This window comes from Hypoxylon fragiforme (assembly GCF_022984875.1).
Source record: "Hypoxylon fragiforme strain CBS 206.31 chromosome Unknown GGS25scaffold_6, whole genome shotgun sequence".
In the NCBI taxonomy this organism is placed as follows: Eukaryota; Fungi; Ascomycota; class Sordariomycetes; order Xylariales; family Hypoxylaceae; genus Hypoxylon; species Hypoxylon fragiforme.
Window position 1 is genome coordinate 418,504 of NW_026054761.1, and position 23,103 is coordinate 441,606.

General features: G+C 48.9%; 8 protein-coding genes across 8 annotated transcripts; 4 read left to right on the forward strand and 4 right to left on the reverse strand.

The window, feature by feature from the left end:
- Positions 1-1,223: 1,223 nt before the first annotated feature.
- GGS25DRAFT_312925 (general substrate transporter) lies at positions 1,224-4,124 on the forward strand. The gene is made up of 8 exons (XM_049257732.1): positions 1,224-1,293; positions 1,348-1,446; positions 1,502-1,670; positions 1,834-2,284; positions 2,340-2,398; positions 2,531-2,660; positions 2,751-3,064; positions 3,171-4,124. The coding sequence occupies exons 1-8, from the start codon at positions 1,270-1,272 to the stop codon at positions 3,407-3,409; spliced, it is 1,485 nt and encodes a 494-aa protein (XP_049115310.1). The 5' UTR covers positions 1,224-1,269; the 3' UTR covers positions 3,410-4,124.
- Positions 3,956-5,771, reverse strand: GGS25DRAFT_493778 (ATP synthase subunit C-domain-containing protein). The gene is made up of 5 exons (XM_049261282.1): positions 5,451-5,771; positions 5,307-5,341; positions 5,138-5,229; positions 4,751-5,059; positions 3,956-4,688 (listed from the first exon to the last, which is right to left on the reverse strand). The coding sequence occupies exons 1-5, from the start codon at positions 5,509-5,511 to the stop codon at positions 4,580-4,582; spliced, it is 606 nt and encodes a 201-aa protein (XP_049115311.1). The 5' UTR covers positions 5,512-5,771; the 3' UTR covers positions 3,956-4,579.
- Positions 5,772-5,928: 157 nt separating this feature from the next.
- On the forward strand, positions 5,929-7,744 carry GGS25DRAFT_313063 (nucleic acid-binding protein). The gene has a single exon (XM_049257733.1). It carries the CDS (start codon positions 6,197-6,199, stop codon positions 7,421-7,423), a length of 1,227 nt encoding a protein of 408 aa, XP_049115312.1. The 5' UTR covers positions 5,929-6,196; the 3' UTR covers positions 7,424-7,744.
- Positions 7,745-8,445: 701 nt separating this feature from the next.
- GGS25DRAFT_522429 (uncharacterized protein) lies at positions 8,446-9,023 on the reverse strand (the record flags this gene model as incomplete). The annotated part of the gene is made up of 3 exons (XM_049264236.1): positions 8,446-8,723; positions 8,833-8,909; positions 8,968-9,023. 3 exons carry the CDS (start codon positions 9,021-9,023, stop codon positions 8,446-8,448), a joined length of 411 nt encoding a protein of 136 aa, XP_049115313.1.
- Positions 9,024-10,820: 1,797 nt separating this feature from the next.
- GGS25DRAFT_493784 (DNA/RNA polymerase) lies at positions 10,821-15,999 on the reverse strand. The gene is made up of 2 exons (XM_049261283.1): positions 11,421-15,999; positions 10,821-11,362 (listed from the first exon to the last, which is right to left on the reverse strand). Exons 1-2 carry the CDS (start codon positions 15,729-15,731, stop codon positions 11,312-11,314), a joined length of 4,362 nt encoding a protein of 1,453 aa, XP_049115314.1. The 5' UTR covers positions 15,732-15,999; the 3' UTR covers positions 10,821-11,311.
- Positions 16,000-16,203: 204 nt separating this feature from the next.
- GGS25DRAFT_493785 (uncharacterized protein) lies at positions 16,204-18,986 on the forward strand. Its single transcript, XM_049261284.1, has one exon. The coding sequence runs from the start codon at positions 16,396-16,398 to the stop codon at positions 18,565-18,567; it is 2,172 nt and encodes a 723-aa protein (XP_049115315.1). The 5' UTR covers positions 16,204-16,395; the 3' UTR covers positions 18,568-18,986.
- A 322-nt stretch (positions 18,987-19,308) lies between these two features.
- Positions 19,309-21,258, forward strand: GGS25DRAFT_313123 (nuclease S1 precursor). The gene is made up of 4 exons (XM_049257735.1): positions 19,309-20,255; positions 20,412-20,423; positions 20,572-20,758; positions 20,861-21,258. Exons 1-4 carry the CDS (start codon positions 19,851-19,853, stop codon positions 21,136-21,138), a joined length of 882 nt encoding a protein of 293 aa, XP_049115316.1. The 5' UTR covers positions 19,309-19,850; the 3' UTR covers positions 21,139-21,258.
- A 120-nt stretch (positions 21,259-21,378) lies between these two features.
- GGS25DRAFT_522433 (DHH phosphoesterase) lies at positions 21,379-22,932 on the reverse strand (the record flags this gene model as incomplete). Its single annotated transcript, XM_049264237.1, has 2 exons — positions 21,379-22,601; positions 22,806-22,932. The coding sequence occupies 2 exons, from the start codon at positions 22,930-22,932 to the stop codon at positions 21,379-21,381; spliced, it is 1,350 nt and encodes a 449-aa protein (XP_049115317.1).
- Between the last annotated feature and the right edge of the window lie 171 nt (positions 22,933-23,103).

The following is a 23,103-nucleotide window of genomic DNA, read 5'->3' on the forward strand; positions in this document are numbered from 1 at the left end:
CATGTCTCGGCCTAATCGAACGTGTGCTTTGAAATATCGGAAGAAAAGCGGCCCTCGCCTTTACGCCCGGCCCCGACAGCGAAGGCTTCTATACCATCTTCTAGATTCCATAGCATCCTTGGAATAGTATCGCATTCAAGTCATTATCATTGCTATTATTTGTACAGCTAACTGCCTCCCCCCTCGAAAACCCCTTGGTCATCCTGTTAATCATCGGGGACACTTGGAATGAGTCACTTGAGATTAGGTATATCTTGACCCGGTCTATTTGTAATTTCTATGAAGCCCTGATCTATATTGCTGTCTCACCAGCCTCAACTCGAGTACTCCTCTCAGAAGCCCATCTATATTAGGCTGACAAATTAGGACACTTTCTACTAAGCCGCAGCTTTCGCCTCGGCTCCAAGCTGTTTGACTTCGCCCTGTTGAATCTTCTGGCACGAACCAGCCTGCTCTTAGAACAACACAATTGGTCACGCAGAGCTTTATTTTAGGTGATCTGGGACATTGGACCGCTCCTTCTTATATCCATGTAGCGTTCTGATTTGCGAAGTCCGAGGTTTGTATATGAAGTTAGGTCCTCATCACGGTACTTACATCGGGTACCAGGACACATGAGCGCTAGTCTGAGTATTAATAACTCCTTACGCTTCGGCGCAACTATTACAACGAGTATATCACAACAACAAACTTTAAGTTATAGCTAAGGCACGGCTACCCGGGGTTCTAAGAAGATCCATTTCACTAGCATCGGAAAAGTTGCTCACAGCCATAGGTTCACTTACCAAGGCTGAACGAAAGGCGCCTTTAAGGCTACCACAAGAGTAAACCTTGACTCTGGAATGCACAACTATACACATTCTAGAAAGGTAAATTCGGTCAGGGTTACTGGAATAACGGTACTCCAATTTTGGAGCACAAAACATACCTAAGGAATCTACCAACAGACTGTTTGATAGAGTCACAAGATCCGATCCATGCAGTAACTAGCTTGAGAGGAGGCAAGGAATCAAACTGGGGTATATCTTCAACACGGGATCAGTCGTCTCTGATTCACTGGCTTCGACATCAGTCACATCTCTTCTCTTGCTGCTAGTTATCCTCTCGGGCTGGTCCTACGCTGAAACCGTAACATAGCCCACTAGAATGGCATATTTACCATCACCAAGTGGCAAGTGGCAGCTAGTCTGCTTAACTTTGACAAATTCTGGTATACCCCCTTTCCACCGCCGTGATATGGAATATGACGAGTGACTTCTAGCAGTCTCTATGGCACACTTTGGCTACGACCAGGTTACTACCCCCTTTCCCTTCCTTACTTGACGATTAGCTCATGCCTTGTATCAGGGTGTTTTTTCGGGTACTCTCATATCCGCTGATTTTCTCAAGACTTTCCCTCAGATCAAGAATCCAGGTGTATCGGGTATTACGTCCAGCTGCTTCTCGGTGGGTCACAACATGGCATGCTCGTAATCTAGGATGCTGCTGACCGTTGCATAAGCTCGGTGCATTCTTCGGCTGTCTTGCTTCGTTTCTGCTAGCTGATCGCTTTGGGCGGAAGAAGTCGATCTACTTTGGGCTCGTGGTTAACGTGATTGGAGCGGTGCTGCAGATTGCAGCCTACCATTTGCCTCAGTTGGTAGTTGGGCGTATTGTGAACGGGTTCGCTAGTAAGTTAGACCCATACAAGCCTATAGGCTGCTCCTTTCCGGCCCCTCGCCTGGAGGTCTCTTCGTCCACCCAAAGATACCCCTGAATTTATGCCCTACTAGATACCGATCTTAAGGCACCCAACTTGCTGTAGATATGCACTAACACTTCACTTCATTCTAGTGGGTATCATATCTACGACTTGCCCTATCTTCATGGCGGAGACCTCGCCATCTCATATCAGGGGCAAACTTGTCGTACTAGGCTCACTCAGCGTCACTGCAGGGTTCTGCTTAGCCAACTGGATCAACTATGCCTTATTCAACGATAACGGGCCTTTCCAGTGGCGATTTCCTTTGGCTTTCCAGCTCGTCTTTACCATCATAGCACTAATATTCTTACCGCTTTCTGTAGAATCTCCACGTTGGTGCCTGCTGCGAGGAAGGGTCCAGGAGGCACGAGTTGTCCTTGCTCGGCTGAGGGGGGCCGGATGTGACCTTGACGACATCTACGTGGACTATGATCTTAGGTCGATCCAGAAGACACTTGAGGATGAACAGTCAGCCTGCTTATCCACTGTGGACACACTACTATGCAGAGACCCTTCCCAGAGCCTGCGCCGTTTGTTGCTCAGGCAAGTATTCCCGAAGTTGAGCATGGGTTGTACATGGCGTGCTAATGTTCTGAAGCTGTGGGACGCAGCTTATGCAGCAGTTTAGCGGTGTCAACCTGTTGGGCTATTACCTTCGTCAGTACCATCCGGAGTCATCCCCCCCTTTCCTTTCCTTTCCTTTCCTTTCCTCCTCTGCCGACATTGGTGGCTAGTGTTTCCTAATCAAGCTAGCTAAAGAGTTGATCACTGACTCTCTCGTTGATGTAGCTACCATCTTGATAGAGTCAGTCGGCGTCTCAAACGCGTCTGCAAGGTTACTTTCCGCTGCCAATTCCACTCTCTACCTAGCAGCTGCCTTTCTATGCTTGGTTCTTATTGATCGAGTTGGGAGGCGAAGGTAAGACCGTAATGACTTATTCCCTCCTTTTGAATTCTCGGTACAAGGTAGATAGATACCTAGATAGATTAGCTTACACATTTATACTAGGCTTATGATGTACGGCTCCCTCACGACGGGATCTTGCTACCTCGTTGCCGCAATCACCCTGAAAGAGGCGACATTGCACCCGGAGCAGAAGGCGGCGCTCGGCAAAGCCACTGTTGCCATGTTCTTCCTTTATTATTTTTGCTACGGCACCAGCTTCGCGAAAGTCCCTTGGGTTTTCAATTCGGAAATCAACAGTCTAGGCTGGCGTAACAGGGGAGCTGCCGCCGGCGCCGCGACTAACTGGTTGAGTGCGTTTGTTATTCTCCAGTTTACCAAGGCTGGCGTGGATAACCTCGGGTGGGGATTATATCTTCGTAAGAGCTTTCCAGAGTCTATTTACCTACCTACCTGCCTACCCCACAACTGACTGTCTTCTTTCTTTGCACTGACCAATGACCCCTTACTTACCTACCTGTACAGTTTTTGCGGGATTCTGCTGGTCTTACTTCCCTATCGTCTACCTCTTCTACCCGGAGACCTCGCACCGAACCCTCGAGGACATGGACGAGATATTTAGACACCATGGCGGTAGCCTGTTCGTCTTTAGGGATAAGATTCTCACTCAGCAAAGACGACCGCTGGAGTTCATCGAGGCGGAGCAGAGACGTATTCTGGAGCTCCCTGGTTCGCCCCTGGAATCCCGAGATGCTGAGGTGTGAAAGCCTGACAGTTGAATATCTGATGTGAGTGAGTGTGTGGTATGTGGTATAAGGGAGACGATGGTGGAGGTTGGATCTTATTCAGATACCCAGGGGACGTATTGTTTTCTTATCTACCAACGAAGGGTTTGCGGTTTGGGTTATCTTTTCGTACAGCTTGATTCGACTTGGAAGGACTTGGATACTTGGGACACACCGTACTTTTTTTTCATTGATTTCTTATTTGTTGTCTTGGAGCACTTTCCTTTTTTTTTTCTTTTGCTTTTCTACCTATGCACCTATTACACAATCACGCAGGTATACTTGATATCACAGCTCCTTGAAGACCATAACACCAAAAAAACACATAGTAGTATGTATCAATCTCATTGTGCAGCGAGTTGGCGAATTGGCGAAGTACGTGAGAAGACTGTCAACAACAATTCATTATGCGAATGCCTATCCTGTACACTCGAACACGCATTACTTACCTACTTAGGTACTAGGTAGCCAAGAAAGATTACAGTCATGTAGGAATAATTACGCTCGTCGAGGAATGAGTCCACGAATCCCCATGATCGAAATTGGGAGAGCTATTCCAATTTGAAGAAGTATTCTTAATCTTGTAAAGCCTTGTCTCAACTTTTATCATTGGGATGAAGTTTAGAATGATTCTCGCGAGTAGGGGGTTCCCGCCCTGCCTAGCTAGATCTCATACATATATAAAATCGATATCATATAGATTACCTATCAGTCATGTGATGAAAACAGCACGATAACTCATAAAAAGTATAACTGTGCCTTGGTATTTTTATATTCGCTAGCTAGATCGGCCCCTTGGGATGTCTTGGTCATCATAAGACTTGGCAAACAGTAGCTGTCGACATGAACAACTCTGCGTTTCGGCCTACGCGGAAGAATCGGTTGGGGTTCTCTTTTTTTGGATGGTTGTCTCTTTTTATTTCCCAGCAGTCTCCCTTGATGAAACTGTGATCACACCCGCTTCTTTGTCGTATTAGTACACACACACAATAGCTTGCACATGGACGAAACCTCGTGAGCTATATTCCCTCCTCCCGATTTGAAGCCCGTCTTTCCGAACGCCGACAATCCTTGGCCGGACTGTGAATGCATGCATCACTTCTTACACTGTATTCCATTGATACAAAATTGGGATCGTAGATTGTAGATTTATAGTACGCCGAAGTCGTCCGCCTTACTCGAGACGAGGAGACCGATGATCAAGCCGAAGAGACCGAGGACAGAGCTGAAGATCTCGATGACGAGGATCTTGACGAAGCTGCCAATTCTTGTTAGTATATAGAGTAGGCATAGGTAAGGAAGGTGGCTGATAAAACGTACAGAGTAGGATCAGCGGCATCGGCAAGGGCAGCTCCACTGCCATTGATACCAACAGCCACACCACAGATCAGGTTGCAGGCACCGACGGTTATGCCGGACCAGAATAAGGCGAAGCCAGTATAGTAGCTGTTTGCATCGTACAGTTCGTCATCGCCAACGTAGTTGACCTTGGAGGAAAAGACGATGGCCATGATGACGCCATAGATGGCGACGACTTCGCAGAAGATGATGGAGATGAGGTTCTTGGTTCGGATTCGTGGTGCTTTGACGCCACCACCGAGGATGGAGGAGCCCGTGATGAAGATACCCCTAGATAGATGTCAGTCAGTGATGCATAATTCGAGAGAGAAGGGAGGGTATATGGGTATGGGTATGGGTATATCATACCATGCAGCGCCAACAACGGAAAGACTGATGCAAAGTGCAATTCCAAGGCTCGCCCACGCGTATGGCGATACTGACTCGAGGAAAGCTCCAACCTAGAATATATATCGTCAGGACTGGACTCAAGGGAACCCAAAAAAAACAATGGCTAAATTCGATCTCGGATACGAACATTGAAAGATTCACCATCACCAGTGAAGAGCATATCTATGAAATTCAATAGTCAGCCATCCCATCCATAAGACTCCAAAGCTCCCACGTCCAATGATAATGGTAGGTCCTAGGTGGTAGGTAGGTAGGTAGCCAAGTAACGTACAAAGTCCAACAACAGTTAAGAAGGAGGTAAGACCTCCAGCGCCATACGTTAGTGCGCCCATCTTGAAAGAGGTTTGGCGTGTTGTGTGGGTGTGTGAGCAGTTGAAGTTGATTAATATTATTTTTGGTTATCGAAATGCTCTTCGAGATGTTGGAGTTGAGGTTGGGGGAATTAGGTAGATCGCGGGTGGACGGGTATTGTATGAAGAGAAAAGTCGCGATTGTCTGCAAGCTTCAATGTTCAACGTTCCATCAATCAATGGGCAATTAATGTTGGAGAGCTCCAGTCTTCTTCAGTCTTGGTCCGTGCCCTCGTTGTCGCAACTTACATAACCCTGGAAAGAGAAGAAAAGACTGGAACGGGTTAAGTGAAACTCCGGAACTCTTTCACCTTGTAGGCTTGTACTAACTACTAGTAGTACTTCAATAACTAGGTAATACTTCTTAGTTCATCTAACGGTTAACCACATTCATTACAACGGCTATTCACTTAAACAACAGTGAGTCAATCTAATGGAGGGGCAATTGGCAAAGCTTCAAAAAATTAATCAAGCCCCTCACTCTTTCTCTCTTCCTGTCTCTTAATCCTCGCTTCTTCCAAGGACGTCACTCAATACCAGCCAATACCACCACACTTAACTCTCTGCGATTTCTCTCCGAATCGCAGCTTGTTATAAATTCTACAAACTGTCACTTCTTCGCTTCATCCGTCCTCTCTCACGAGGCATTTCTTTCCGAACCTTCACCATGGCCTCCCTCGAATCCCAGAAGCTATCTCCCACCGAAGAGACCGAAGTTCAGCAATGGATCACCACTTCCGAGCGCCTAAAGGCCTCCCCATCCGATGCCTCCATCCTTGACAAACTAAACTCCCACCTGACTTCGCGAACCACTCTTCTCGGCACAAAGCCCTCCAAGGCCGACGTCGCCATCTACGAGTCCCTGGCTCCCGCAGTCAAGGCCTGGACCCCCGAGCAGCGAACCGGTGAACACGGCCATCCCCATATCCTCCGACATCTCGACTTTGTCCAGAACTCTGGCGTCTTTGGTTTGAGTGTGAATGATGCCGAAAAGGTCAAGGTAGATCTCGACGAGGTCCTCTACGTAAAACCCCCCGTCGATGCTAAGGCCGAGAAGGAACGTCTAAAGAAGGAGAAGGCTGCCGCTGCCGCTGCCGCCGCGGGCACGACTGGTGAAGGCGGAGTAGCTGCTACCATTGTCGACCGAACCAAGGCTGCGGCCGAGGCAGTTAAAGATGCCGCTGTGGACGTGAAGGACAAGGCTGCTGCGGCCGTGGGAGCAGGCGCCGGCGCCGAGAAGCCCAAGAAGGAAAAGAAAGAAAAGGCCCCAAAACAACCCAAAGCCCCTGCTGTCGCCACACCACCGGCGCCCCATTTGATTGATTTACGAGTCGGTCACATCCTCAAGGCCATCAAGCACCCCGAAGCCGACAGTCTCTTCGTTTCCACCATCGCCATGGGCGATAAGCCCGGTACCGACGATACCGAGGAGTACGAGGGCCAGGTCTGCCGTACCGTCTGCTCTGGACTGAACGGCCTGATTCCGCTGGAGGATATGCAGAACCGAAAGGTGGTTGTGGTCGCCAACCTAAAGCCAGTCAAGATGCGGGGAATCAAGTCGTGCGCCATGGTGTTGGCCGCGTCGCCAAAGTTAAAGGAGGGCGAGGTGGACGACCACAAGGGCCCGGTGGAGCTTGTCACCCCGCCTGCCGACGCGAAGGCGGGTGATAGAGTATGCTTTGAGGGCTGGAGGGGCGAGCCTGAGGGCGTCCTCAACCCCAAGAAGAAGGTCTGGGAGACGTTCCAGCCGGGCTTCACCACGACGGATAGCTTGGAGGTTGTGTTTGACGGACACCTAGTTAAGGAGGCGGGTAAGGAGGAAGTCGGCAAGCTCACCACGGCTAGCGGTGGCATTTGTACAGTACAGACCTTGAAAGGCGCTACCGTACGATAAATCACGTCACGGCCCATGATCCGGCCGGCAAGTGAAGGATCTTATTTAACAAAGATGAATGAGTACCAAAAAAATTACTCCCGTTGATTGTTCGTTTTCATTTTCCCATTTTTAACTAGGTACCTAACCTAGACCCCTCCCCCCTTTTCTCTCCTTTTCTCTACATGAGGGCACACGCTCGCGCGCGCCACACAAGCCCGAGTTTTCTCGGACAAACCAATCTAAGCCATGTTAAACAAATAAACCACTTCCATTCCTATACAGCAGCTGTAATAGCCCGGTCACTTGTGATGCCATCTACCAGTAGTTCTTAGGGGTTTTTAGTGGCCGCCGATAGATCTGAACGCCTTCTTTTTTATATGAAATCTTAAGCACTTTGAAACTTGAAGCTTAACCACGTGTGGCTATAACTATATGTGGCTTCACACGTGGCTTTTAAAGTCTTAGCCCTTTGTACTATGCCGCCGTAAGCCGAATCCCTTAGGAAAAAGAAAAATCCGTATAATAATAATTACCTAACTAACCCTTAAAAACTTAAGGGTAATTGGTTATTACGATATACAGTTTTTCGCTTTCTGGGTCGAAATCGTTTGTTTCTGTGTTCGTCTGATAATACGGCGTACAAACTTATCCCAAGGCGTCTTTTCGGCCATGTTCGCATATGATTCTATGTAACTAGTTAGTTACATGTGCATTTGCAGATGTATGTAAAGGCGGGTGCTCCGTTCTCTGATGGTGCTCCCCCCCCTCCGCCAAAGCCCGCACAGCCAGCCAGCAGCAACCCCCTTCCCCAGGTGGACGTACTGCATGCACCCAAGCCCCCTCCCTGCCGGCCAAGCCCCTTCTCTCCGGCACCTCGCAACTCGCAACCACAGATCCCACGCCTAGTTACTGGCCGTATTGCAACACGTGATATATCCACGTGGAGGGGCCTTGTCCACCGACACCAATATCTCTCTTTCATAAACCTCCATGATCCCTCTCTTTCCCCCCCTTCCCCTTCCCTTTCTTCCCTGCCCGCTTTAAAAAATCGTCATCGGCGCATTCCACGCAGGCGTCTCGATCGTCATGGCGGTAATGGTAGCGGCGGGGTCGGCGGCGCAGCCCGTCGTGTACGTGATCCACTGCGTGGGCACGGGGCACGCGGCGCACGTAGGGCAGGCCGCCGTCGAGTCGTAGACCGTGGCGGTTGTTGGGCAGGCCTCTGTTGCGCACGGCACGGTCACGCTGGATACGCGGATCATTTGCGGGCAGAAGTTGTCGGTGGGGCGGGGTGCGCAGGAGAGTGTTGGGCAGGCGGCTGGGGGAGTGTTAGTGGGGGGTTTTTTTTTTGCTTTTTTTTTATGCAAAAAAAAAAAGGGGAAAGGGGATGGGAGGGAGAGAGGGAGAGAGGGAAGGAAGTAACGTACGGGACGGGGCATCCCGTGTGTAGGTGTAGCAACCGACGTCGATGGGGCCGTCTTGGGGAGTAGCTGTGGCTACATTGCTATGAGAGTGTTAGTATACTAAGTTAGGTATATAAGGTAAGATAGGTAAGTGCTCACCAAAGAGTCATCAGCACAGCAGCGCTGGAAACCAGAGTATTGCGTGAGAAGAGCATTGTGAAGGTAGGTAAGTATGTATGGTATGGGTCGATTAAAGTATGACCGGCAGTCGACAGGTATGTATATGGTGTTGGCGAGAAAGAATGGTTGGTTGGATGGATGAGGTAGATGGGTGACGAGGAGATGGATCGAATTTAAATAGTTTATCAGTCACTTTTCACCGGTTCCCTTCTTGACTGCAGTACGAGAAGCGAGAAGCTCCATTTCTTCTTCTTCTTCTTTTTTTATCTGATCTTATACAGAATTATACCTGCGCATAGCAATGTACCGATGTATGTACCTAACTATTCAGCACAGGTAATCAATAAAACGACTCGCCCCACGTCACGACCCTTCCCCGTTTCTTGTCACCTGCCAAGGCTGACAATTTACAACGTAGGAAACAGAAAGAAAAAAAAAAAAGACTCTAGAATAACTAACATTGAAGGTACGAGGCAGATACAGGCTCAATGAGGCAAAGTTTAAAGCAAACCTGGGTAAGTACCTACCCTATTCTAAGCCTTAAGGTAAGGTACAGGCAGCCAAGGAAGGAACATATCGTATAAGGAGCAAACACTATACCCAAAGTTTACCTATGTAACATAAGACTTTTCTGCTTTCCCGTATTTCACTCGAATGGTAAGGTGCGTTTCGGCTCGCGTTACACGGGGGAGGAAATATATTAGTATTGTATTATACCAATCTTACACGCTACCCTGGAAAAGAGCCACCCAGAGGCTCGTTCCATCCCGGGAACCAAAGAACCCCCCCCCCCCCCCCCCCCAACATCTCAATTTAATTAACACACGAAATGCATCACCCATGCCATGATATACCCTAGGTTAGGTACTGGTAGGTAGTGACTACCTAGTTACCTATCTAATAAGAAACATCGGGCTACATGTACGGCACAGTTACAGTTTGGAGGTTACAGACATAGGTACAATGTTCAATGTTGTGTTCTCCTGTCTTCAGCCCTACGATCTGAGCTGGGTAACATGAAGTCATGTGTGTGTGGTACCTAGTAATACTCACCGCATCGTCCACCCAATGAATCTATCTAACTAGCTCCCACCCTCTCATTCGACTCCGTTTCTCTTTTTTCCTTTTTTCTTTTTTCAGCTCCGAGGGTTTTGATTAAAATGCAGCTTACACTATGTACATAACTATCTCTCACCACTATGTATGTACATACCCCAGATATCAAAACCACAACTTAGTTATTTGTACCTAGGCAAGGTACCTACCTACCTACCTAAGGTAGGATAAGTATCTCATCCTTCGTCATCAGCACCATCAGCACCATACTTTTCCTTCCGGCAATCTGGGATTCGCGTATACGCCTCTCCTCACTGGCTGGCGGATTAATAAACTAACCTACCTGCATCAGTATTCGTACCCGCTTACCTACAGTACCTACAAGACCCAGATAAAAAAAATAATAAAATCTTAGCCTCGATGCATCTACTCCATCCATCCTTCCTGCCTCGGTTCTCTCGTTCTAGATGCCTCCTAGACTTGCCACTGTGGATGACAGGAGATTTCATGTCCTGGATACCTATCATATAGGTACTGTACCTTGGAAGAAGCCGCTACTAAATATCTACATTGTGTGTGTGTGTACCCCGAGGCAGGTAGAGAAGCAAACACATGACGCGCCAGAAACCGTCATCATAAGTCGATTCGAGGCCATCGTGACCCTTGCGTTACGATTTTTCATAACCTAGGTTGTTAGACTTATTCTGCCCAGCCCTGTGATGACTCCCTACCTACCTACTCATACGAAGCATGAAAATTAAATACTAGATAATTATGCTACTGCTTTTTCAATTCATTTCCTCTCCGGGATCAGTCCAAAACGACTTTCAAGATATTTCGAATTTATTTTGGTGATAGATAGATTTTTGTACATGACTGGATCGGAGTGGATGGGAGTTCCCCCTATTTCGCATCCTTTTCCCACCCCATGACCTGAAAACCACTTAGGTTAGACCGCCTCCCCCCCCCCTTCCCCGAGCGACTTACTATACAGATTCTGTTCAAAAGCTCTTGTGTATATACTGTATATGCTGTACCGTACAGTGCCTTCGTATCGTCCCACCAAGCCCCTTTGGTCTTCCTACACGCCGTTGCATGGCGCAGCCTTTTACCACCAAACGCCGAATGATGCATTCGCTCATAAAAACGTAGCAGATAATGTTTCTCGTAAACGCCGTCCACTCTTGAACTTAATCCACCATGAAGGTCATCCCCCGCCCCCCCCAAATGTATCCCTACTAGGTATGTAGGAGATAGGTTTTTTGACTCAGGAAAAAAAGTACTGACTATCCTTGAGTCGCCCAACATCGAATTCGCCCTAAACACATGTTGATTAGTATTTCTTGCCGACTTGATGCTTGCCTTCGTTTACTTACCTTCTCGGGAACTTCAGGGAAAGTTAGCGGTAGCCACAGAGTGATTGTGGAAACCCTATTCTTCGTCGCCTTCTCCTTCACTTTAGCGGCCTTTTTCTGTTTTTGAAGCGATATACTTGACTCAAAACGGTTCGTTTCCAGTTCTTTCATCAAACTAGGATCTGCGTCGTCATCGCCATTGTCATGGTCATCCACATCGTCAACTTTGCTCACATCTAACCCAGCTGGCTCGCCACTATGCATCAAATCGTCAGCTACAGCTGCGCCGGATGCATTGTTGCCAGCCGGAATGTTGCCCAGGCCTACTGCTTCCATGTCCTCCGTGCTTGATAGGGGTTGAGAAGCGGCCATATCTTCGAAGATGCTAGCAGGCGTCACCATTTTTTTACCCTTCTTAACTTGCTCGGGGTCCTTAGACAACAGTAGTTGTAATCTTTCGTATTCGACCAAAAGTTCCTCTTTCAAGTTTCGCTTCACGGTTTTGCGATGTGCATAAATCAGATCTCCAGCCGCAGATTTCCGATCAATCTTGGTCAGGTAAAGAGCGCCCTTGTACCTGGCTTCAAACTCGGAGGCAAGACGCTTGATGACATCTTCGCTGTGTATCCTAATGAAGCAGTCTCGCAAGACACGGTTCATAATGTCAACATCTGCAGCGTGCGTCCAAAAAGAATCATGTACAGCTGCAAACGAAAGACCGAGTTCGTCGCACTCAAGAGCAGAGAGCAGCATGTGACTGGCATCCAGGGAGTGAATGAAGTTGGGAGGAAATGCCTGTAACTGTTTCCGTCTATTTACAGGGTCGGAGCGCTCGGGTACCTGCAGAGTAAGGTCCTGCATGGAAGTTTCAATAATACGGGTCCCGCTCTTGCGATATGGCTGGACAACGGGCATCCGGAGGGGAGTGGTCCAAACCACTGTCGACCGTAACTGGCTGAGAATCTGTTCAGCAATCGGCTTCTCCTTCTTCACGCTACGTGATCTTGTGGACGAGACCAAAATCGGTTTATCGTCTCCCTTGGAAATCCGACTCATTTGTTCTGGAGTAAGAGCACGGCAAATCCTGCCTGCACACTCTCCAAGCCAGAATTGAATATCATGAGCTCCACGGAACATGGTGGATAAAGCCTTGAAGATCTTGGTGGCGATGTATGAGGCAAGCAAATTCGGTGGTATTTCTGTGTCCTTTTGGATGTTTGGATAGGCTGCTTCGAGCTGTTTCTGCACTTGTGCCTTGGCTCCCATAAAAGTGACACCGTATACATTTGTCATAACAGTCTGCTTCACCACCTTTCTCGTTATTTTGCCGTCAACCGCCTTCGCAAAGGTGTTGTCAGTCTTTAGATCCTCCGCGATGCTTTCTTTAACGAGCTCTGCTACTGCGGAATACACGTCTGCGGGACGATCTCCGGGTTCCAGGTTCACTTGTTGGGCACCCCATGAATCACCACCGAGCGCCGCATAGTGCTGCAATCCATTACAAGTACCATCCTGATGAACGGGTAGATGAGAGACATATTTGGTAGGGTCGGGGGATTCCAACGCCGCCTTTAATTCGTAGCAAGCTGCAAGACATTGCCACGATTCCTCCGCTTTGAGCCACCATTGCTTGCCCGTCAAGGGGTTGTTAGCAGAATCATAGATATCTTCGAGATGCTCCATCGCGAAGGCCTCCCGTTCACTCAAGCTTGCCTTGTCGTAGCCAAAAACATTCGCTAGGTGAACTTTGAGCCACCGTAGCCCCTTGTCACCAAGCTCCTTGCCTTCGGCGAAACGAAGTAGACCACGAACATGGTCTGCGCCCATATGGTTAAGATATGTAGGGAGCGGATAGGCACGTCCTCGAAAATCCATGTTATGTGGGAAATAAAAAGTCTGGTTCTTGAAAGCCCTGGCAATCTCGAGTTGAAAATTCATGAAACAGCGTTCAGAGTGGAGACCTGACTTTTCGTTTTCTATCGCTTTCACGGCTTTCAGCCAGGTTCGTCTAGTCAAGGGATCATCGGACGTGGGTTCGGCGGGTATGGGAAGATCAGGATCTAGTGGAGGGATGTTGGCTATTTCCTTGCCAGTGTTCCACGCTTTGAGCATGACATCGAAGACAGGCTTGTTGATCCGCCAACTGGTTCGGCCAAGCACATCGAGCCCTTTGCTAACTTGTTCCATGTCCCCTCTCTCTACGGCAGCCTCGGAATATATCTTCTGATCTTTCTCGCCGTTTTTGACCCGCACAAGCTGGGAGGGAAACTCTAAGAAACCCCCTTTGTCGAACTTAGTCCAAGGTTCCGGCTCGACAAGCATTGGTAAATGTCTCGCAAGAAAATCTCCGGGGGGCTCTCGCTTCAGAAGCTCGACCAGGAACTTGTTTGGCATAACTAAACCAACCTTTTTACCCTTTCGATATATGGTTGTATGGGTCAGGGCGGGTTGGGTTGAACCAACGAGTGCCTTGGTCTCTGAATGCTCTCGGACCACCTTTACTTTCGCAGTCTCCATCAAAGCAGACAGCAAAACAACGCCGACCTTAGTTTTGATCAGTAAAGGCCATGACTTGGTTTCATATTTGGTGCTTTCTATAATATTAGCGGGCATCTCGGTGCTTTCTTTTGGCCTAACAACCGGTGTGCCTGTCGCATCTTCAATAACCTCTACATCGGGCTGAGCTCCTGGTGCGCCTGGTGCGCCTGGTGCTGCTGCTGCTGCTGCTGCTGCTGCTGCTTCTTTGGCTTGCTGCTTTTTTGTTTTGCGAACTCTTTTACCAGACTTGTGCTTATTATAAAAGAGCGGGTTCTGTTTCTGTCGTATCAGAAATTTAATATCATCCTCTACTCCCTTCGATAAGAGAGTTAACAGATTCGATAATTGAACACCCTTGTCGGCGCCTGTTGTTGAAATTGCATTTAGCACGCTTATGATGGTGACGGCAGCGAGCCTTGTCGGGTTCGAAAGCCTCAAGAAAGGTGCATATACGCAACGATCATGGTCCGCGACCCCTTTCCGGCGGGCGGCTTCCGATTGATCAAACAGCGCAAACTCCTCATCCAATTTAGATTCCAGAGCCTGTTGCCATTCGTAGAGTTGCGAACTCAGAGCGTTAGTTGATAATGAATTGTTCAGTCCCATTTGCAGGAGCGCTTTGTTTTCTTCTCTCCATCGGGCGATGGCAGCTTCCACGCAATCTTTTTCCAAGCGAGACTGGATTTCTCGGCGTTCTGCCATCGGCAGAGTAGACAGGTCTTGATTTTCGATGTCGGCGAAAAATGACAATACACCACGCAATGATTTCAGGCCCAGTCCTTTTTGCGGTACAGCAAGAATTTCAGGGGTATTGTCTACTTCTGGCTTTGTTCCGGTCGTCGTCGTCGATTGGGATAAACTGGTATCTGTCTTCTCCGTCTTCTCCATCGCCTCCGTCTCCTCCGTCTCCTCCGCCACGGGTTCAAATTCCTCTAGAAGATCGGAAGCGGGCTTATAAATGCTGGTAATAACACCGAGGTCTTGTTGAGACAATATTTCGTCTTGGGAGAGGACTGAATATATGGCATCACCAGGCATCAAATCCATATACCGAGCCACGAGCCGTTCGAGCCTCTCTCCTTGAGAAGAGAGAAGGGCTATTTTTAACATGCATGCGATAGTCTCGGCATTGTGAGGTATGCGCTTGCCTCTGATATGTACCTCGAACCATCTATGGAGGGATTGAGCCCATTTGGGGTCTGGTTCATCGAAGGCTTTGTTCATGGCTACGCGAAGGTACTGGTTGTGAAGGGCGATTAGGTCATGGGCGGCTAAGACGTCCATGTCGCCGAACCGGAGCAAGACAAGAGCGGCTCTGTCTAATTTGCCAACGTGTAGGCAAGCATCAAAAACCGATAGCATCTCATCAAGACCACCAGGTATGCCATTGGTGTTCATTCTAGAACGTGGGAAGGGTATGTCATCTTTTCGGTTAATAAGTAATGGTGAAGAAGGGTCGAAGGGTCGTATATCGTATAATCGAGGAGTTAAGGGAGATGAGTAGTTGTGAGAGATGTGTGATTGGTATTGATCAAAGCGAATCTCATCTTGGCGTATAGGATTGGTCATTGCAGTAGCAAGAGACCTCTTGGGGACAGTTGTGTGAGGATCTTTCGACACTGAGTCCCTCCTCCTTCTTGTTAGTGGCTCGGCTGGGGCTGTTGTCAAGACTCTGCGATTTGGAATATAAAGGGAATGTGGAGATGGGTTTCTAGCGATTAATTGAGGCCGTCTTGTTGTGTTGAGCCTCGGCAGCAATATGCCCTGCCGGGCTGAAAGAGGTCGCACGAGCATTGCGACGATATCTTTCTGGATATCGGGAGCGGGAGGAGGGGCAGATATTGATTGAGACGAGGGGAAGAGATGTGGAAGGATTCAAGGAGAAAAAAAGAAAAAAAAAGGAAATAGAAGGAGTGACGAAGACCTCAACAGATTTGTTTGAATCTGTCGAGATTTTTTTTTCTCCTCTAAAATGATTCTAACATGAAGTCGTTAAAGATTTTGAAGCCGGAAAAAAAAAAGGTAGAAGACGAATAATTGAGAAGCTCATATTCTAATTTTTCTTTTCTTTTTTTTTCGCCATCAAGAAAAGAACCCCATTTTGGATCTACATAAAATAAAGAATTAAAGCTTCTAATTGGTTCAAGTCTGATGCTATATCCACTGTATCTGCATCTCTCCACTACGCTAATCTAAACATGGGTTAACTCATGAATTGATTGCTAATCTTCCAGACTTATCCCGGGTCCATATATTTAACTATTCAAGTTCACATTGACGAAGTTTTGTTGTAACCATTGATGCCATCTACATACATTATATTTACTGTACATACAGTATATACAGTACATACAGTACATACAGTACATATTGTGATCTCATCGATGACTGTCACCATCTAAAATCAATTATAACCAAAGAAGAAAGAAAGAAGAAAGAAGAAAGAAGAAGAAAAAAAATGGTAGCTCGACATGCTTTAACCACGGCGAGCTGCTCTCATTGTCGTTTAGCTGTTCTGAAGTTATTTACTACTACTGTTTCTTCGTCTTCTTTTGCAGTCGCCTCATCTATCACAAGGCCTAATTCTCTTCCATATCGGCCTCGATTCATCACCCAAGCTCCAAGCCGAGCCTTTTCTTCTCAGCCTGATCATGACCATAGTGCGCCTTTAGATGAGATAGCTTCAGATGAGGCAGCCTCAGCCAATGAAGGTTCGGAGGAAAGTCATGCGCCTGATAATCTAGGACAGAATGATGCTGCCAAAGACTCTTCGAGTTTGGCCAATGTCCCTTGGTATCTTCAGGTTGAACCTCCAAGACATGTCGCCTCTATTGAGCAACCTCCTCTACCCGAGGTCCCCGAAGGAGCTCCCAGGATCGTCAACTTATTGTTGGAATATATTTCCGAGGAACTGGGCCTTGACGAACTCGAGCTCTTAGATCTTCGAGAGTTATACCCTCCAGCGGCATTAGGCCCGAATCTATTTATGCTATTCGGGACAGCCCGCAGCGAGCGCCATCTCAGCGTATCCGCTGGCCGCCTTCAACGATGGTTGCGGGTTAAGCATCGAATCTATGCCAATGCTGATGGCTTGCTCGGCCCAAATGAGCGCAAGATGAAGTTGCGTCGAAAAGCTAAACGGGCCAAGCTCCTCGGTGGTGTCGAAGATACCGATGACGGCATTCAAACCGGTTGGATATGTGTCAATCTTGGTACCATAAATCGTGGAAAAGACCAGTCTGCTGTGATTGCAGATGATGGGCGCGTGGCAGGATTTGGCGTTTCCCAAAATGGCCACACGGTTGTCGTTCAAATAATGACTGAATCTCGAAGAGCTGAGTTGAAGCTGGAGACTCTATGGAAACAAGCTCTAGGTGACGATGATGAACCCATCGAGCAAGATCTAATACCAGAACCGGGGCCGGAGCCGGGACCGGAATTTAAGCCGGAGCCGGAGTTGGAGCCGAAGCTTAAGCCAAAACCAGAAGCCAAAGTCCCAGAAAAACTACACCCCTTAGAAGAAGCGATTCTGGCTTCCTCGCGCCCACGTACGGTTTCCAAAAATAATAATCTTAACGAAAAGATACCATTCCAGCAAACACGGTTCTTTTCTACACGCCCAGAATATAGCGGCGAGGCCCCGGGAATCGATCCATTTCTTCATGTCCGCTCTGAAGGGCAACTTCAACAAATTCTGACTTCTGACAAACCTCAGAAACTTCGCCTTTTGAAGTTACTTCTAGATCGTCTCGACGGAGTGCCTCTCGCTTCGGCGCGTGCATTTCTCGGCGTTACCACTAGAGAGCAAACATTGACTCCATTCCTCCGGCTATATAGCGTTGCATGCCAGGGTCTTCCTCCATCCCAAACCTGGGAATCTCGTCTAGCTATTCAGGCCAAAGCATGTGAATCAAATGAAAATGTTCCTATTCAGATGATTCATGATGTACGGCATCTCGTTGACGAGGTGTGTCTCTATGGTATTGAGATCTCACGACAGCAATGTCTACAGTTATTGAGCTGTATTTACTGCTCAGATGTGGGTGGGCTGGGCGAACAGACCCAAATCGCCCTCCAACTTCTGAAAACGATGCAGCAACGTAGACAGTCAGTCCTGGATAATGATATAGCTGTCGTCATCATTGAAGCGGCGGCTCGATGTGCTCGACAGCTCCAATCCAGAGAGTATATAGCACTGATTCAACGACTAGAAAACGTTTTGTTACAAGCAAACATGTCTTGTATGAGCGAGCCATTGATCATGACGCTCATGCAAGCCTATGCTGGACTACGCCACTGGGATGGCATTTGGAATGCCTGGCGGATACCACCGAGGTATCTGCGCTCACGCTCGACAGCTATGTATACGCTTATATACCAACTAGCGGTCGCTACACGATCCCCGACAGTTTGCACCGCAACATTAAGACGCTGCTTTCAGGAAATGCTTTCAGAAGACCCGCCCGTATTACCTACCGGCATGGTGCGGAAAGCGCTTGTGGAGTGTATTAACATCGCGGATCCCACCGCCAAAACAGTTTCCGATTTGATCTCTTCAGGTGGTACGGTACACGACAAGCTTGCGAGTCGAGAATTTGTGAAAATGCTCAGGAGCATCCAAGGCTTTTGAGAGGTCTATATGAAGCCTGATTCTACCTAGTACAGTACCTAGTAATTTTGTTCAGCTTGATAGTATGTAAGATATCGGGAAGATTACTAGTCACACGACTTTGTACAGGCTGTGCTCAAAGTTGTATGTCTAATGTAAACTGGGTTAACGTGTTATGCCCCATTGAGCCATTGATATTGGCCATGAAATGTTCTTGCTAACCTAGGACCTTCCCTATCTGGCCATGGCCCGTAATGGTTGCATTTCCGTAGACTGGGGCAAAATAGCACAAGATACATATATTTGGTCGGGTGTTATTGCCTCTCACTACTCACTACTCATTACAGGTGAAAAAGCATCTGCATAACAAAGAAACACGAAATATACCGCCAGTTAACACTTTTATGAATAGCTGGATAACTATGCCATTAATATATTTGACTATTTCATGAACCTCGACAACCACGGCAGAGCTACTACAAACTTACCTAGTACCCAGGTGAACACCACCTACCTCCAATTGTCCTCCATACTTGCATTTCACCGAGATCCAATTAAGGCAGGTCCCAGCCCGAACCAACCATGGTCTCGGGACTCATTCTCCAGCATCGTTCTCAATCTCGAGGCGAGCCCGTTCCTGATCAACGTGCCTTACTTGATTGGCCGAGCAGACTTACTCTAGTGTAGATAAGGCCGTCCCGCCCTCAATCCATGGCGATGATCCTATGTAGTACTAGCACCCCTTCCATCCCCGGTTGTCGCGATGTTACCTCTGATCTTACATATAAGTAGCCTAAAGTAGGTCGTGCTGAGAAAAAAGCAAGCACCTTCTGATTATCTAGATCCGCGTTGCTTTTTACCAAGTCCGTACTATATCCCCGTGGTCTTGTGCGGGATGCCTAGGTACTAGGTAGGTAGATTAGGTAGGGGTTTCGGCGTGAGCCGCTGAAGCTAGGCATTGGATGCACACTCAGTCCGCATCTGTTATCAAATCATATTGTCGTTACATATAGCTCAGCGCCCTAGTTTGATACCTACCTAGGTAGGTAGGTGAGTCGTTAGGTAGGTAGGTAGGTACGCACAAATGCCAAGTGAAGCATCACATGTATGTATATAGGTAAAGTCGGTAGAACATTTTATATCTTGGCGTCCTTCGTCTCTTTTCTATCTCTCTCGTCTTCACGCGCCTCATTAACCTAGGTTAGGTACCTACCTACATACCTCATCACCAAGGCCCTCAAATTAGACGTCACCGTAGTCTTTCACCAAACAAGCCTACCTCCCCCTCCCCCCCAACAACAACAATGCCCCGCCTCGTCCCCCTCCTACCCATCATCACCTTCCTCCTCCTCCTCCTCCGCGGCGCCTCCGCCTGGGGCGCCATGGGCCACGAGACCGTCGCCTACATCGCGAGCCACTACGCGCTCCCCGCAACGCAGACCTACCTGCAGACCTTGCTAGGCGACACGTCGGCGGACTACCTGGCGAGCGTGGCGTCGTGGGCCGACAGCTACCGGTACACGAGCGCGGGGGCCTTCTCGGCGCCGTACCACTACGTCGACGCCAACGACGACCCGCCCTCGGCGTGCGGCGTGGACCTCGACCGCGACTGTGGCGCCGAGGGGTGCGTGGTGCGCGCGCTGCAGAATTATACGACGATCTTAATGGGGCAGGAGGCGAGTGGTGCGAATTTGGCAATTGCTGCTAAGGTGTGTGTGTGTTATTTCCTTTTTTTTTCTTTTTTGAAAAAAAAGAAAAAGAAAACAAAGGGGGGGTTCTTTGCCGATCAGCAGCCAGTCTACCTACCTACCCTGCGTTACCCCCCGAGACTTATATCTACGTATAGAAATTACTAACGTTAGCAGATGATTATCCACGTAAGCAATTCCACCCACGGGGACGTTCATCGGGAAGAAGTTGCATCACACACACACACACATATATATATATATATATCAGAAGACCCTCAAAAGTTAGGCAGCGCACCGTGATTAACACCATTTTTTCTTTTCTCTCTACCTACAGTTCGCAGGCGACATAGGCCAGCCGCTGCACTGCGAAGGGCTCGAGATCGGCGGCAACGGCATCGACGTCAAGTACGGCGACGACGACACCAACCTGCACGCCGTCTGGGACAGCGACATCCCCGAGTCCGTCTCCGGCGGCTCCTCGCTGTCGAGCGCGAGGTCGTGGTCTGCGGCTCTGATCAAGAGTATATCTACCTACCCCTTCCACCCCCCCCCCTCCCCCCCTTTTCTTTCTTTTCTTCTTCACCTACCCTACATACCTAGGTACTAACACCCCACCCAATTAGAAATCGACTCAGGCACCTACAAGTCCCAAGCCGCAAGCTGGATCTCCGGCCTCAGCGTGGGCACGAGCGCGTCGCAGACGGCGACGGCGCTGAGGTGGGCGACGGAGAGCAACGCGTACGTGTGCTCGACAGTTCTAAGAGACGGCGTCGATGCCGTGGAGAACCAGGACGTCAGCGGGGCCTACACGACGGCGGCGCAGCCGGTGGTGGAGCTGCAGATCGCGAAGCAGGGGTATCGGCTGGCGAAGTGGTTGGATGCTATTGTGGCGGGGATGTAGGGACCGCCCCTGAACACCTCCTTATTTCGGGCCGTATTTATGTGTAGGTACAGGGTATCTGGGTACCTATATACCTAACCTAGCTATGTATATAGTTCAAAATGAAGAGAGAGGTTTGAACTTTGCCGTGCTAATAATGATGGATATCGTACCTAGGTGGTGTAGTATATTGAAAGTGTAGCTCCCTAGAGTTATAACCTACCATCTACCCACTCTAAACTTCTACTCGCCCCAAAACCCTCACGTCTTCCCCACCCCCTTCAACGCCTCCCTAAGCATCGGCGCAATCTGCTTGCGACTATACCTCAACCCCGCCTGCCTCCAACACCTCCTCCAGCTGCCCTCCCCATCCTCCGCATCCAACCTTCCCTCTCCCCACGTACTCAGCCCCAGCGTCTCCTTCCCGTTCCCCTCGAACAAGCCCTTCACAGCCTCCACAACCTCCGGCCCGTTCCTAGCCCAGACCAGCAAGTCCCGCATAAACACGCCGTCTTTCTCGCACGCCGTCAGCAGCGCCACGACATCCAGCTCTTTCCGCGTAGCCCACGCTTCCAGTTCCTTCACCAGCTCCTCTTCGCCCCCGGCCTTGTCGACTAGGAACGCTATGGGCTGCGCTATGCTCGACGTGCCTAGCTTGAGGCTACTTCCGTTGCCTTCTTCAACCCACTCCTTGTAGTCCTTGCGCAGGATATCGTAGATCGACAGGGGCGAGAGATCCGCCTTCAGGGCCGACAGCTCGGCAAAGAACTTTGCGCGGTCGTAGCTATCAGCCGCATCCGCGATCCACGCCTCCGCAACAGCGACGGCCCGCTCATCACGCGGCGTCGTCTTATTCGCGTCGCCCAGGTTCGTGGTATCGATTAAGATGGGCGCGAGCGCCAGCTTCGCCAACTGCGCGTTGATCTTCTTCATATCCCCATCCTCACTCTTACCCCCTTTCTCTTCTTCTCCCAACGCCTCCCACGCCTTCGCACACTCCTCCACCACTAAACTCATACAGCTCCCGCACTTCTCAATAACCCTTAGCCGCGCATCCGGCGGCACCACGCCTTCGTCGTCATGGTGATCAATACATCCATCCACGACACCTCGACCCTCACCATCGCCGTTCCCGAATGCTTTCGCCAGCGCACCTGTCAGCACATTGTGGTCGACAAGCACCCACCTCGTCTCCTCGTGCTCTAAAATCCACAACTCTTCCCCTCCCCCCCCTTCCTTTTTCCCTTCGCCACCACTACCCGACAGCGGCAACAACAGCTCCGAAAGCGTGACAACCTCATCCAAGCTCTGGACCCCCGCCCACCGCATCACCGCAGCGAACTCGGGCCTCAGCGCCAGATCATCGCGCGGGAGGTTGCAGACGGGGATGTGCAGGATGTTGCGGCTGTGATCTTTGCCGCGCAGCAGCGGGCTGTATGTGCGGAAGTAGGCGAGGAAGAGGGCGGAGCACAGGGAGTCGAGGTCTAGAATCTTTTAGTAAATAACGAATTTTCTTTTTTTTTTTTTTAAAAAAAACCCCCTCCTCTCACTTTTGGAAAATTAAATCCAAAAAAAAAAGATCCGTTGCTGTTAGTGAACTAAAAAATCGTGTCTACAACATCGCACCTGGTACATATATATATAATAGTGACTAATTCATATAAAACAGAAATAAATGGTCGACCTACCAGCAGACTCATTGCCAACGACAAAGTGCAGAGGAGGAGGAGAAGAAGCCGTCCGTTTGGACGGTGGGGCCGTCAGGGCCGCGCGAGCCGTTGCTAGAAAAGCCCGGAGGGATTTATGGGGTGCCATGTGTTTGGATGATGTATATCGATGATTGCCTAGTGTAAGTTGCCTAGGTTAGTAAATATTAATAAATATACTCAGGAGTAGAGATATAAAAGTATAACCATTTATAGTACGTATAAATAGCCCAACCGACGTCATACTCGTTTGTCTTAGGTGTCTCCACTTTGAAATTCT